The sequence below is a fragment of the Cupressus sempervirens genome, chromosome 10 (assembly GCF_028749045.1).
Source record: "Cupressus sempervirens isolate cs-2001-9-10 chromosome 10, ASM2874904v1, whole genome shotgun sequence".
Lineage (NCBI taxonomy): Eukaryota > Viridiplantae > Streptophyta > Pinopsida > Cupressales > Cupressaceae > Cupressus > Cupressus sempervirens.
In genome coordinates, this window is record NC_143127.1 from 739553210 (window position 1) to 739568424 (window position 15215).

General features: G+C 38.4%; 2 protein-coding genes across 4 annotated transcripts in view; one reads left to right on the forward strand and one right to left on the reverse strand.

Moving 5' to 3' along the window:
* Positions 1–15215, forward strand: part of LOC149535981 (uncharacterized) — a 114049-nt gene that overhangs the window by 54659 nt on the left and 44175 nt on the right. The window lies entirely within an intron of this gene.
* LOC149535982 (putative protein S-acyltransferase 6) overlaps positions 1–15215 on the reverse strand; it is a 108461-nt gene that overhangs the window by 54002 nt on the left and 39244 nt on the right. The window contains exon 3 of the mRNA XM_089804964.1: positions 7292–7594. Coding sequence (XP_089661090.1) covers positions 7292–7594 — 303 coding nt within the window. The remainder of the gene's footprint in view (positions 1–7291; positions 7595–15215) is intronic.

Here is a 15215-nt window from a genome sequence, read left to right on the forward strand (position 1 = left end):
AGTTTCGATTTAAGCTTTTAAGGGACTATCTAACATCCCTAGGCGATTCAATCCATGCTAGTTTTGGTACTGTTTTGGAGGGCTGAGAATTATATAAAAATTGCACAAGGCCGTACAAGTACGGCAGTGTTAACAGGTCAAGAAGAGCAGGTCGGAACCGATCAGTGGTCTCAATCCAGTCCATATAAAATCACAGGAACTTGGCACTCAGTCTGGAACAAAACTGTGCAGGAGCAACCCAGTCTTCATAGCTGATCCACATTTCATGCGATTTTGGGCCATTGTCTCCCTTGACACCGGGCGAACTCAATTCTTATTGGATTCGGCATTGTTTGAAGATTGCGAATTATACAAACACATCGCATAGGTCTGTTCGGCTATAGAGTTTCCTCAGCAATTGGGCAGTGCTGACATGTCCAGGTTCTTATGTTAAAATTGTTTGCATATTAATTTTAAGACTAGGCCAAGGATATAATTGAGTAATCATTTATTGTAATAATCAAACATATGAGGATGAAGAATGATTTGAATAATTAATGTCGCAGTATTCAGCATTATGGCAAATTTTTAAGTTTACAGCTATACCTCTATTTTTCCTGCCAACTGTTTGTGAATTTGTCTCAGTTAGTGTAACACGTTTGGGCATCATTTAACAAGTTGTTAGTTCTGTGAACAACTCCCTATAATCAGGTAATTACCTCCAGCAGTAGAATTCAGTACATGCCCAGTTTTGACAAAATTCATAGTATAATATTTACCATAAGTGCAGTTCAGACTACAAGACAGGTGTTTGACGAATTGTTTCAAGATTAAGCATTGGATTTTAAGTGACCTTAATAGTTAGGGTCATTTCAGTGGTATCAGAGCGGTTTTCTTGCCATCCTGTGGGGTAAGAACCGACTTACATGAGTGATCAGCACTCTACTTTATCCAGAATGGACAGGTACAGTACAAAGTCTCCGAGGACACAATCTTGGACAATTGATAGACACAATATCCAGAGTCGGAATTGTGGAAAGGATGGCTATACAGACATTCGAGATGAACTTAGGAAAATAAGGCATAACATGTCTGAACTGTTGGTTAAGCACCACCGTATAAATGACAGGCTGTCCGACCAAGCTAAGGTGGATAAGTCAACTGGATTTTTATTTGGCAAATCTTCTCGCAAAGCATTGACTGATACAGTGAGAGATGTTACTAGGAACCTTAATGAGGAGTTCAAGAAACAAGTTTGCAACCAGTCAGAGATCTCAGTTCAGCCACAGGAAGAAGTGCTGAAGGATATTACACTGATGGATAGTAACTGTCAACTTGGTGCTCAAGTTGAGACAGTTGTATACAGGCTGCCAAAGGGTGATGTCTCAGGTACTCAGGACGGTTTGATTCCAACAGGAAGTGACTACAACATAGTGGGTTCAGATGATGATTATGAGGATGTTGTACATGATGGTGAGATACCTGGTAGAGATGAGCAGACATTAAGCATTCATGACTTTGCTAAGAGAGAGTACCAGGCATAGATAGATGCTTCGTCACATGAGGTCGAGGCTGGTAGTACTTCACATGATTTGTCCAGCCAGCTCAAGATGAGCGAAGATGGTATTGTGACTTCATTATCTCATCATGACAGGATGCGAGATATGATAGAGGACCTCATCCAGATGATTCAGTTACAGGGTAGACATAAGGGAGTTCAGGCAAAGTCTTCTTGTGTTGACTTACAGGTGATTAGGGAAGGAATGGGAATGACGAAGTTGAGTTATTTACATCTTCTATCAGATCGTGACCATCTTCTTAGACTTGTCAGAGACTATTCAGATGCCTTGAGGAGGAAGGAGGAGGAAGTTGACAGGCTTTCTTGCGAGCTTGAGGACACTCGAGCTTCTTTGGTGAATACTCCATTGGCATTACAGGACTAGGAGAGACATGGGGATAAGCATGGCATGGAGTTAAGTTTAGTTCCATCTTGCACGCCTGATACTCAGCTTTCTGCAGTAGGTGGATCATATGTGGTCATTGATAATGTCGCAAGTTCATCTTGCATTCACATTCAGGATATAGGGAAAATGTCAGACAGATTGCACGATGTTGTTTTTTCCTGTGCCAGCAACTTGTCCGATGTTGATGAGTCCCAGGATCATATTAACCTTGATGACATCCAGGAGAATGCAGTGGGTAGTTTTGAAAATTTAGCTTCCTTGGCAGTTTCTTTGGGTATAGAGGAGTTGGACAGCAGTGCTACAGTTTTTGATACTCTGTATGTCGATATGAGCTTTGGAGTTGATTTGCAGGATATGGATGGTAATACTCTAGAGACCATTAACTTTGAGGATACTCCTTTAGACAGTGCGTCAGAGGAGGTTTGTAGGAGACAGTCTAGCCAGTGCCATCATGTGTCTAGTCAATTAAGAGTTAGTGAACAAGACATTTCTATCACTTGCCAACATTTCGACGCTGCTCGTCAGTTGTTAGCAGTTTATGGATGGGGTTCTCCTACTAGTGATGAGCAGGGAGGCAGTTATCTTTCCTTGACAGAGATCCACTCTTTATGGGAGGCTATTCGGATTCTGAGACAGAATTATATGCAGTTGGTAGCCAACAGAGATTATCTTATGGAGTGGGGGAGTACAACATATGATGCATTATTAGCCAAGGAAGATGAGGTGAGTGAGCTTACTCAACAGCTCGAGGTGACTTCTGAGATTCTTGAAAGTACACAGTTGGCTTTCGAGGAGTCTCAGTTTCATTTGACTAAGGTGACCATGGAGTTACAGCGACAACAGTATTTACTAGATTCTGTACAGTCACAAGCTGTGGTGTCTGGTGATCCGAGGATGTCCATGGTCGAAATTATCAGAGATAGTGGAGATGGGGATGCATCCATCCTTGATACTAACATTGGCATATCGAGTTCATTCCCACTAGAGACAAGTTCAGTTGAGTTGGGTGCTGCAGCAGATTGTTGTGATATGTCTGACATGGTGGTGGCCTCTAGTATTGATGGCACGGAGACTAGAGATATTGTATCAAAGGTCATGTGTGATGTTGGTGAGCCGACAGTTGGCATGGTTCCTGCTAGTAATACTACTCCCTTGGCGAAGTCTTCGGAGGTCGTAGTCAGTTCCAACTCGGTTAGTGATCGATTGCAGTTAGTTACATCTGGATTGCATTCTGAGCCGCTGACTAAGATTGGCGCATTCTATCAGCATTACACTGTGAGGTTGATAATACATGACTTAGAGCAGGAGTTTGGGAGTGATGCTTCAGCGGTTGTTGTTATTGATTCTACTCCTTTGGCTATGACATCTCCTGACTTAGCCGGTGATCAGTCGCAGTGGGTTGTATCACTTGTTCATGGTGAGCTGTTGACTGAGGTTGGTTCTTTTAATCAGCATTATGCTGCAGGGCATGTGCATCAGTTAGCATTTGGTCCTTGTGCTGAGGAGTTGATGGCAGACAAATTTGGTTTGGGTTCCATTTCTTGCTATGTCTTTTCACCATCAGCGGTGCATGGGAATTATGGCTATGAGACAGTGGCCGGTGATCTGCAGAGTTGTGTTGACTGCAAGAGTTGTACAGTGTGTGGATTCTCCATACTTGGTACAGTTTCATTCGGGAGCGTTCACCATTGTTGTAGAGTTGGATTGTACATTCTGTATAGGCCAGTGGGATGCATTGATGGAATTTACTGTGTTAGCAGTTTGGTTTGTCCACTCTACTTGGGTTCTGATGTTCTAGGAGTTTGTGTCTCATGGGTTTCTGACTGTGGCAGTTGTGATTTTGGAGTTTGGTTGAGCTGTCATTGTCACTATGATTATGGATTCCTCTTGGTTATATTGCAGAGGATATTGCAGGAGCCTGTGTTGATTGATAGCAGTATACTACATGACTACATTTGGGATCCAGGCGGATTGATTGGTTTATTGTTCAGCCATTGCTTGGGGACTAGCAATTTCAGGAAGGGCGGACTGTCATGTCCCCATTTTGGAGGCAATTTGATTTAATTAATTTAATTAATTAGGTTGTCCAAAATAATGAATATTTTATAGGGATGACTAATTAATTATTTTAATTAAATAGATAAGTGGTACTAAGTTAATTATTTATAAAGTTATCAAATAAATAAATATTAAAAGGTAACTTTATATTTAATTAATTTAATAAAGTGACTTGAATTATAAAATATTTTATAAAGTCACTTAATAGATAAAATAAAATAATGTTCTAGAAGCTTCTGGAGAAAGTGGAGGAAAAAGAATAAATAGGCACCCTGGGCTTCATTCTAAGCATCCAGATCTGTTGTTGTTGATGTTGATGTTTGTTGATGTGCATTGTGGAACCTAGGGTTTCTGCAATAGACACAACTGGCCATTGAGAACGAAAACTCTCAATTGGTACGCAATTTTGAGGGTGTGGAATATCACCTGAATTATTGCAGATTGGAGGTGACATTACAGTCATTTCATCAGGGCAAAATCTGTGGCCTAAGGCCAATTTTGAGGATCATTGATCATTGGAGGATTAGCTTGTGTGGAATTATTTGCCATCTACACCAAGCATTGCAGAATTGGAGAAATTCGAAAGGAAGCTGGAAGCACATTTTTATTCATAACTTCTTATTGCAAGGGAATCTGAATTTATGTTTGAGAGGGGTTATACATTAACCCTAGGCGTTCCAAACCATACCAAATTTGGCACCCAATACCAAGCAGATTAATTTATAGCAGGGCCGTACAAACAGAGCTGTACTAAGGTTCGGGTCACAATTTGCTAATTTGTCACAAACTGTTGAGAGTTTCGATTTAAGCTTTTAAGGGACTATCTAACATCCCTAGGCGATTCAATCCATGCTAGTTTTGGTACTGTTTTGGAGGGCTGAGAATTATATAAAAATTGCACAGGGCCGTACAAGTACGGCAGTGTTAACAGGTCAAGAAGAGCAGGTTGGAACCGATCAGTGGTCTCAATCCAGTCCATATAAAATCACAGGAACTTGGCACTTAGTCTGGAACAGAACTGTGCAGGAGCAACCCAGTCTTCATAGCTGATCCACATTTCATGCGATTTTGTGCCATTGTCTCCCTTGACACCGGGCGAACTCAATTCTTATTGGATTCGGCACTGTTTGAAGATTGCGAATTATACAAACACATCGCATAGGTCTGTTCGGCTGTAGAGTTTCCTCAGCAATTGGGCAGCGCTGACATGTCCAGGTTCTTATGTTAAAATTGTTTGCATATTAATTTTAAGACTAGGCCAAGGATATAATTGAGTAATCATTTATTGTAATAATCAGACATATGAGGATGAAGAATGATTTGAATAATTAATGTCGCAGTATTCAGCATTATGGCAAATTTTTAAGTTTACAGCTATACCTCTATTTTTCCTGCCAATTGTTTGTGAATTTGTCTCAGTTAGTGTAACACGTTTGGGCATCATTTAACAACAAGTTGTTAGTTCTGTGAACAACTCCCAATAATCAGGTAATTACCTCCAGCAGTAGCATTCAGTACATGCCCAGTTTTGACAAAATTCATAGTATAATATTTACCATAAGTGCAGTTCAGACTACAAGACAGGTGTTTGACAAATTGTTTCAAGATTAAGCATTGGATTTTAAGTGACCTTAATAGTTAGGGTCATTTCAGGGAGTCCCTAAGGAAGGACTCAAGCTCATCAATAAGATAACAAACAAGGTGGGGGAAAGAGGGCAGCCCTATTTCACCCCAATAGTACTCTGAATGGGAGCTGTGAAACCCTCTGGCATCCTGAATCTACCAATCACACTCTCATAAAGTCTCTTAATAGCTATCAATAAGATCTCTAAAATGCCAAAGTCACGCAAATGTTGAAAAAGGGCCACACACAGGACGGCATCAAAGGCCTTATGGAAGTCCATGAAACAATAGTAGACTTTCACAGAGTGGTTACAAGCCTCCTCAATAATGGCCCAAAGAGTCAAGATATGGTCCATGGTCTAGTAATCCGCCTAGAAGCCAACCTGGCCTCTAGCTTTGCAAGCTCTCCTGTCAAGCTCACTAGAAAGAATAAGGTTCAGTGTTGTAGAATAGAGCTTGGCAAAAGTGTGCCCAATCATGATAGTCTTGTAGTTGCTTGGGTCTAAAGCCAAGCCTACCTTGTGGATCGGGTAGATGATGTGTCTCGACCATGAGTCAAGAAAACCAATGCAGACCACTCTATTGAAGAGCACAGGAAGAAAGGAAAGCAAGGTAGGGATACCAAGCTTAAGGAGCTCAGCCTGAAAACCCTCCTCATCAGCCACCCTACTGGAGCTTATGACACTGATGGCCACACCGATGATGGACAAGGTGAAAAGGTGGCAGCTGGGAGGCGCAGTGAGGTGAAGAGCAGATTGAGAATAATCAGAAGCATATCAGACTTATAATATCCAGTATTTGTGAATACCAAATTACATTGCTCCTATATATAGGCATAAGTTTGAAATCCTCATGTTATGATATAAACCTGCACATATTGAATCGGAGATTTATTATTAAATTCTGAAATACAAAAGATATCAATTACTCTGAATCTGATAGAAATTTAATCTAACAAAGTTAAGTTGTTAATGTGATGTTTTGACACCTTTATAACTTGAGCTGCAATGTAGTGTTGTTTCAGAACCTGTTCAATAGATTTGATGAATTTCTAAGCTCTCTCAAATGCTGGAAAAAACATATTCACCCTAAATGATGAATAAAATTCAGATATCATCAGGATATACTATGTTTTAGTTTTTGTAGAATTTTATCTTGCTGCAAGGAGAAAGCATTCCTTTATCAGAGGCCCCCAATCTTGACTGGATCCTAAGGGATTTCTGTCTTACAAAAATATCAAAGGTAAATGAGGCCAGATATTAATGTTGTTTGTATTGATTACTAAATGAAATCCTCAAAAACCACCTAGATATTTAAGAGAGTAATAATATTGAATGTGGATCATGTAACAGAGGATTTTAAATATAAGCTTTATGATTTATCTCTACTTGCATGCAATAGATGTCAATCAAAAAGAAAAAAAATGTTACGTTAGGAAATCTGAAGTAAGATAACATGTATGAAAAAATGTCTATGCTCTACAGTGAACTACCTTAAATATTCATGTTGAAACCACATCAACAAGTAGCAAATAGAAACAAAAATTGTGCTACAACTAAATTATAGCTCCATTATTTGAAGAATTTGTTTCTTAAAAACAAGAAATTAATACAATCTTAATATCAATCCACATACGTCTCAGTGATCTAAACTAAATAAAAACATACCTGTCCAATGCATTGACCAACCCATGGGCAATGGTGATCAAATCGTTCAACACAGTTGTCACATATAGAACAATGGGAACAACGTGGAGCTCGGTACACCAGACATGTGTAACAAAACTTGACCCTCACTGCAACTCCATTTATAATCACATCCTTATTGCGAGGTATTTGCAATCGTGGTGTCTGCTCACTAAAACTTTCTGCAAGAGGAGTCCCATTATAATCTTCTGGTTCAGGTGGATTCTTATTCCGAGGAATTATCCCAGGATCTCTTGCAGATGTGAGAAAAAGAAGAACCAAATCCTGTTAATTTGATTTTACAACATAAAACCATATAGTAAGAATTATTAAATTTGATGTGTAATACGTATATGTTTTCAACCAAATAATTTTCAATCTTTTTAATAGCCATAGTACATCCTTTCATGAGAAAAAGAACCTTTCAAATTCAAACAGAGAGAACTTTAAAGAATGCAGGGTTCCTATCTTTTAGAGGCCCAACATTGATATAAATGAAATTGTAAGCAAATAAACATAGCAAAAGGGATTCTTTTGAAGCCATTTCAAGTTGCATCTACCATTATAGGACATACATCACTATATGCATGCAAAACCCTTTTGGTTAAAACACAACTCTTGTATATAGAAAGGAAATGTGAACTACATGGAAATTTAGAAAACAGATATTTGGTAATTTAAAAAAGACTTTAAATTAATCACCAGCCTGAAAAAAAATATCAATAATATCATCAATTTACCTTTATTCTACTTTGTCATCTGCAATGGAGCATATGTCAAAAAAAAGTTCAAGTTTTGCTTCAACTGATCTTCCTCCTCTGCTAATTTAAGACATTTTACATTTATAATATTTACTATGGGGTTTATCATCCCAGTTCGATACTTCTATAGCATAATCATCCATGATTTCCAGACCATTGAAAGGCCATTCAAAAAACATCTTTTCTTTTGATTATTTTGTATGGGATTTCCCAATTTAACACTAACATGACACTTTTCAATTCATTCTTTTCGTGTGCTGTTCACGCTGATCTTTGCTTCAGTGATGTGTCTCTCTGATCATCCATTGTGCAGTGAATTCTAGTCTTCGGTTTAAGACTTCCAATCCCTTTAGTGACTACCCTACATCCTTCACATGCAAAACCAAATACTCTATGGGCATAATAGATTTTTGGCCATACATTACTGAAATGTGAGCAGACCTTGCTGTCCTACTCTTATTCTATGAAATATGGTAAGTATTACTATCGCTGTACACTTCATTTGCAAACTGATACGCATTCTGGCCACAATTTTTCCCAATCTTGACTATCAATCTGCAATTTTTTGAAATTATGACAGCGATATTTTCTGTCTGGTTTGTAATTGTCTATTCTCCTTGAGGAATAAGTAAATAATCTATGATATTTTATCACAAGTTATTTGGACTTTTTTCTGTGGCCTGATTTATGATCACTCATGATATTCACAGTGCATCCATAAATAGATATTATAATCTCATATATTATGTTTGGCATATCAATTGCTAATAAATCTCAAAATCCTTGCCTTCAACCCATTTAGTTGAATACTTTTTGAACTAGGGTATAGCAAAACCTACTTTTAATTATGTGATTACCTAAGCCATTCTTACTATTAGAATATTTCTAATATTTACTAATGCTCTATCTATTTAGATAGTTTCTATTTTCTGTATATTGGTTTTGTATATATGAGTTTGTAAGCTCTTGGTAAATCATTCGATACATAAAAACAATCTAGTTGATTATTTTATGGTATCAAAGCCTGTTTGTTTTTTGTTTTCAAAATTTTCTAAGAGCTAAGATATTATAACTTCGTTTTTTTTCGAAGATATCTGATCAATATCGGCTCTCTGTGACCTGTTTCCCGGTCTTGGTCTTCCGCCTGCATTCAAGCTTCTGCCCGTGTCCAAGGTTATTTGATCATTCACGTCCAAGCTTCTACTAGTGGTGCCGCCCAGAACTCATTCACGTTGCGACCTGTGCTCATGTGCTCCGTCTTTTGTAACCAGATTCACGTTTTTTTAGGCATCTGAATATTCACGGGTTAGGCATCTTAACCACCATTGTTTTACTACATCTAGAACAAAAATCGTGTCCTTCCTTCGCCGCCGATTAGGGTTTTCTTCGAAAACCCTAATTTTTGAACTCATAATTTTTTTTGGATTTCATATTTGTGGCGGTTTTTTCAAAACCTTATATGGGTTTTCATCAAAATTTTCTGGGTACCTTGTTTTTCGAGCCAGCGGATTTGTGATCCAACTTCAAATTTCTTGTGTTTTTTTGCCTACTCTTCTAGGTACTTGTCAGTTGTTTCTAGGTCCGTTTAAAATTTGCCTTGAAATCCGTACAAATGGCATCTTTGACCAACCTGATGCTGGAAAATAGTTAGCAGTTTAATGGCAGCAATTACAACACCTGGAAGTAGTGAATGCTGACCATCTTCAAGTACCATCGTTTGGATGAGCTGGTTCTAGGCACAGAGACCCATCCAACCTCCGTTCAAGCAGATCAGGATAAATTCAATGATTGAAATCGAGAAGTTGTTATGCTTCTCAAGCTCTCTGTCACAGATGATCAGTTGCCTCAAATTCCCTCTGGCAAGTCTGCAATAGACATTTGGAAATATTTAAGCAGAGTTGCATGAGACATCCGACAAGAGTTGTGTGTTCTTTCTGAAGAATCAATTGTTTTCCCTTATGATGGATGAACAAATGTGCTTACAGGAACATCTCATGAAAATTAAGGACATTCGTGATCAGCTTGACGCCATCGGTCGGAAGATGGAGGAAGAAGATATGGTTGTTATTACACTAAAAAGCCTACCTACATCTTATGAGCATTTCAGAGAGACTCTCAACATTACCTCAACTAATGTTGATCTAAAATTTCTAGAGCTGTGCACCAAACTCTTACAGCAAGATCATTGGAAGCAACAATTTGGTAACCATACTTCCTGATCCTCATCAGAACAAGCCTTTGCAGCAACACTTCAGTCTTCTCAATCATCATAATAGGGCAGTTCACATCATTTCTCAGGCAGTTATCAGCAAAAGAGTGTTCAATGTCATTACTGTCACAAGCATGGTCACATGAAGAAAGACTATCGTCAGTGACTCGCTTTCGAAAAAAGGAAGCTGGAAAGGTCAAATCCACAGGCAAATGTAGCTGAACATTTTGAACTTTCTGAGCAAAAGGAATCTGCTTTCTATGCGTTTATGGCTAAAAGCCTTTCTGATTTAGCCCGATCGTCCGCTTGGTATATCAACTCTGGTGCATCATGTCATTTCTATCATCGGCTTGACTGGTTTACAGACTTCTATCCCTACAGTGATTTAGTTGTGTTTGGTGGTGGAGAGGAGTTCAAAATTCTTGGTAGAGGAAATGTTCAGATACAGTTTGATGGGTGTCAGCTCATCTTTCTCAATTTATGTTATGTCCCTGGCATGGCACTCAATTTGCTCTCTGTAAGTCAAATCATGAGCAATTCCCCTCAGTTGGATGTGGTATTTAGTGTCCACAAATGCTCCATTATTGATCAAGAGACTCGTCGTACTGCTCCTACTAGTCTAGAGGATCATGGCCTATATCGGCTTACTGACTATGATGGTTCTCCTGAAATAGCTATGGCAGCTCATGATTTATCTCTCAGTACTTTGTGGCATCAGCGATATGGACATCTTAACATCCAATATCTATCTCAGCTGTCCTGGGAGGAACTTGTCTCTGGTCTACCTCCAATTCAGACGCAATATCTTGGAGTATGGGGCGCTTGTCAAGCCATCGGACTCCCTTCAAAGATGGCAACTCTTGGCGTGCATCTCAGGTACTTCAATTACTTCATGTTGATATTTGTGGTCCTATGAATACATCGTCAATAACTGCTTGCAAATATTTTTTGCTTATTGTTGATGGCTTTAGTAGAAAAATGTGGGTGTACTTTCTTAAACAAAAATCAGATGCACTTAGTACATTTCAGAATTTTAAGTTGTTGGTTGAAAACGAGTCTGGCTGCAGTATCATTTCTCTTAGAACAGATAATGGGGGGGAATTTTGTTCTCATGCATTCTCCGGTTTTTGTGCTAAACATGGCATCAAGCGCCAATTCACCACACCTTACACTCCTTAGTAAAACAGTGTTGTTGAGCGTCACAATCGTACGATTGTTGAGATGGCTCATTCCATGTTACAACACAGGAGTGTTCCTAATAAGTATTGGGCAGAAGCAATGTTTACTGTTGTTTACCTTTTGAATCATTCCCCTACGCAAGCTGTCAAGAACAAAACTCCCGAAGAATTGTGGTCTAGTCATAAGCCCAAAATCAGCCATCTAAAGATTTTTGGCTCTCTTGCCTATGTCTGGATTCCTGAAGCTAATCGTTCCAAATTAGATTCCAAGACTCAGAGACTCGTGATGACAAGGTATAGTGACAACCATAAGGCCTACAAATTGATAGATGCCGACACTGATCATCTCATCTTTAGCCGTGATGTTGTTTTTGATGAAACTCGAGGACCTTTTCTACCTTCTTCTGAGCAGTCTTCTAAAGAACAACCTCATAGTATTCCTCTTCCTTTAGCATCATCTGATGAGAGGGATGCTATAGTTATTACATACACTAGACCCCCCCTGATATTGTTGAGGCTCCTGAGAATGTCCCTCTTCCTGTTGCTACTCCTGAATCTCCTCTAGCTCCTCCAAAGATTGGCTCTTCTACTCTCTGACCCAAATGGTGGGTTAAAACTATTAGTGATCTTAGGGATGATGAGCTCATCGAAGGTAGAGTTTCTCACAATAAGAGAAAACAAACTGTTAATTTTGCTCTCATGGCTAACACTCATAGTGTTTATGAGCCCCAAACTTATTCGGAGGCTCAAGGTATCCCTGAATGGGAACAGGCTATGGAAGTAGAATCTCAGAGTATTCAAAAAAATCAAACTTGGGTTCTTTCTGATCTTCCTGCAGAGAAGAAGCCCGTTAGCTGCAAATGGGACTACAAGGTCAAATATAAAGCTGATGGTACCTTAGACAAGTATAAGGCTCGTCTTGCTACTCAAGGGTTCTCACAAAGGGAAGGTATTGACTATGAGGAGACTTTTTCTCCCACAGCTAAAATGAGTACCATAGGGCTTGTTCTTGCATTAGCAGCTCAATTTGGTTGGAAAGTTCATCAGCTGGATGTTAAGAGTGCTTTCTTGAATGGTGACTTACAGGAAAAGGTCTGCATGACGCAACCTTCTGGATTTAAGGTTGCTGGTCATGAACACAAAGTTTGTAAACTTGTCAAAGCCCTCTATGGTCTGAAACAAGCTCCTAGGGCATGGTACATGAAAATTGATAAATATCTAATTGATCATGATTTTCAATGGAGTCCATCGGATTCAAACCTATATATCAAACATGCAAGTGATGATGTTTTTTTTATCATTGTTTATGTAGATGATTTGATCATCACTGGAAGTTCAACACATTTGATCACTGAGATCAAACAAGATTTGTGCAACACTTTTGATATGACAGATTTAGGACTCTTGCACTATTGTCTCGGACTTGAGGTTTGGCAAACTGAACGCAGTGTTTTTCTTTTTCAGTCTAAGTATGCTAGAAGTTTTCTGGATAGGTTCAAAATGTAGGATTGCAAACCTGCTCTCACCCCTATGGAACTTGGGCTCAAGTTATCAGCTCAGTCTAATTCGCCTATTGTAGATGAATCCTTGTTTAGACAACTAGTGGGTAGTCTCATTTTTCTTACTGTCGCCAAACCTGACATTAGTCTTGCTGTAAGCTATGTCTCCCGCTTTATGACAGCACCCAAAACTGATCATTGGACAGCTGCAAAACATGTCTTGCGCTATGTTAGTGGTACTCTTGATTATGGTCTTCTATACACTCAGAAGTCTGATTCTACACTATGTGGCTAAACAGATTCAGATTGGACCGGCTTTGTTGATGATTGTAAGTCTACTGCTGGATATGTGTTTAATTTAGGATCTGCTGCTGTGACATGGACTTGTAAGAAGCAAGAGGCGGTGGCCCTGTCTTCGACTAAAGCAGAGTATCGGGGAGCAGTTAAGACAGCTTGTGAGGCAGTTTGGCTTTGGCGGATGCTTGTAGATATGCATGTTCCTCAATCAGGACTGACTCCTATATTCTGTGATAATCATGGCGTACTCAAACTGGCAAAGAATCCGGTCTTCCATGAACGAACCAAGCATGTTGAAACACATTGTTATTACATTCGTCAGCTGGTTGAAGACAAATCTATTCAGTTGTTGTATGTTCCCACCTTAGAACAATCTGCTGATATCTTCACCAAGTCTCTCGGTTCTGATAAATTTGTAAAATTCAAGGAAGCTATTGGTGTTATTGATAGATTGAGCATTATGAGAGGGTATTAGAATATTTCTAATATTTACTAAAGCTCTATCTATTTAGATAGTTTCTATTTTCTGTATATTGGTTTTGTATATATGAGCTTGTAAGCTCTTTGTAAATCATTCAATACATAAAAACAATCTATTTGATTATCTTACTTACACTACATTTCATGCACATAATGAGATGAAGGAAAGAGTTTGATCTCTCAGTCAAAAAAATTGTTCACATGTATCAGATAGTCTGATCAATAGTATTAAAAATCAACGATTACTTACCTGATTTGTGAGTGATCACAAAAAATTCTGGTAGTCCAGAAACCTTCCCATGAGTCAATGAAGCAATATTCTGGCATGTACTTGGAAAATATGTATTTGGCACTCAACTATTGCTAAAAATTGAGGCTAGTGGCCCTTTTAACTCCGCCCAAATGCCCCTAACTTTTCAGCTTGCAAACATACTAAAGATCATTATGACTCTCTTTTTAAGCTGCCATGAAGTGATCATTGCATATAAATGTTTGCAATCCAATTCAAGAGATATTTACGCTGTTTTCACTTTTTAATTTTTTCCCTTTCCTATATTATACCACCTACTTTTTTTCATTATCTAACCTGCAATGCAAGGAGATCATCCCTGAGGAGTGCAAGGCACTATCCATGGTATCAAAGAACCAATTTAGAGCATGGCACACTAGATAGTAGTCCATAATAGGATTTCATTTAGGCAGCTTTCATACAGTATGGAAAAATTGTAAATGGAATTCAATTGCCTGAGTTTAAAGCAAGAAAAACTCAACAAAAATTCTGGAAATATATATATATATAATTCAATTGCCTGAGTTTAAAGCAAGAAAAACTCAACAAAAATTCTGGAAATATATATATATATAATTCAATTGCCTGAGTTTAAATCAAGAAAAACTAAACAAAAATTCTGGAAATTTATATATATATATATATAAGAAAAAGAAAAAAAAAATTCTTTAAAACTTTATTTAATGTCAGATAAAGAGTTTAGAGATTAGAAAACAGTACATTCTGTCCAGGGGGCTGAGGCTGAATGGTCAAAGAACTGTGTTCTCAGTGTGGAGAATGAAATTCAAATCCCAATGACACATCTAACATGGACTTCTAAGCTGTGAACCTTGGTCTGCTTGGTTTCTAATATGGAGGTGATTTTTGAATAAGTGGATAAATAAGTTGCGTCTCTTGGTCTTCTATAGGAGGTTTCTAGTGTGCTTTCTTGAAATGACCTAATATTAGTCTCACTGTTGTGTTGGCAAGAACTTTTATTGATCTCACTTGATGCTCATATGAGCAATATATTTGTAAATGATTAGGAATATAAAGAAATTGTATAGTTTATTACTGAAATCCCAATTATTAAAACCTGAATAAGATTTTTTAAACAAGGGGGTGGTCTAACAAAAGTAGGTCATACCATAATAAAGCACATCCTTCTATCTTAGTGCCAGTGCAATGTTTTTTTATCTAAACCCTCGTTTATA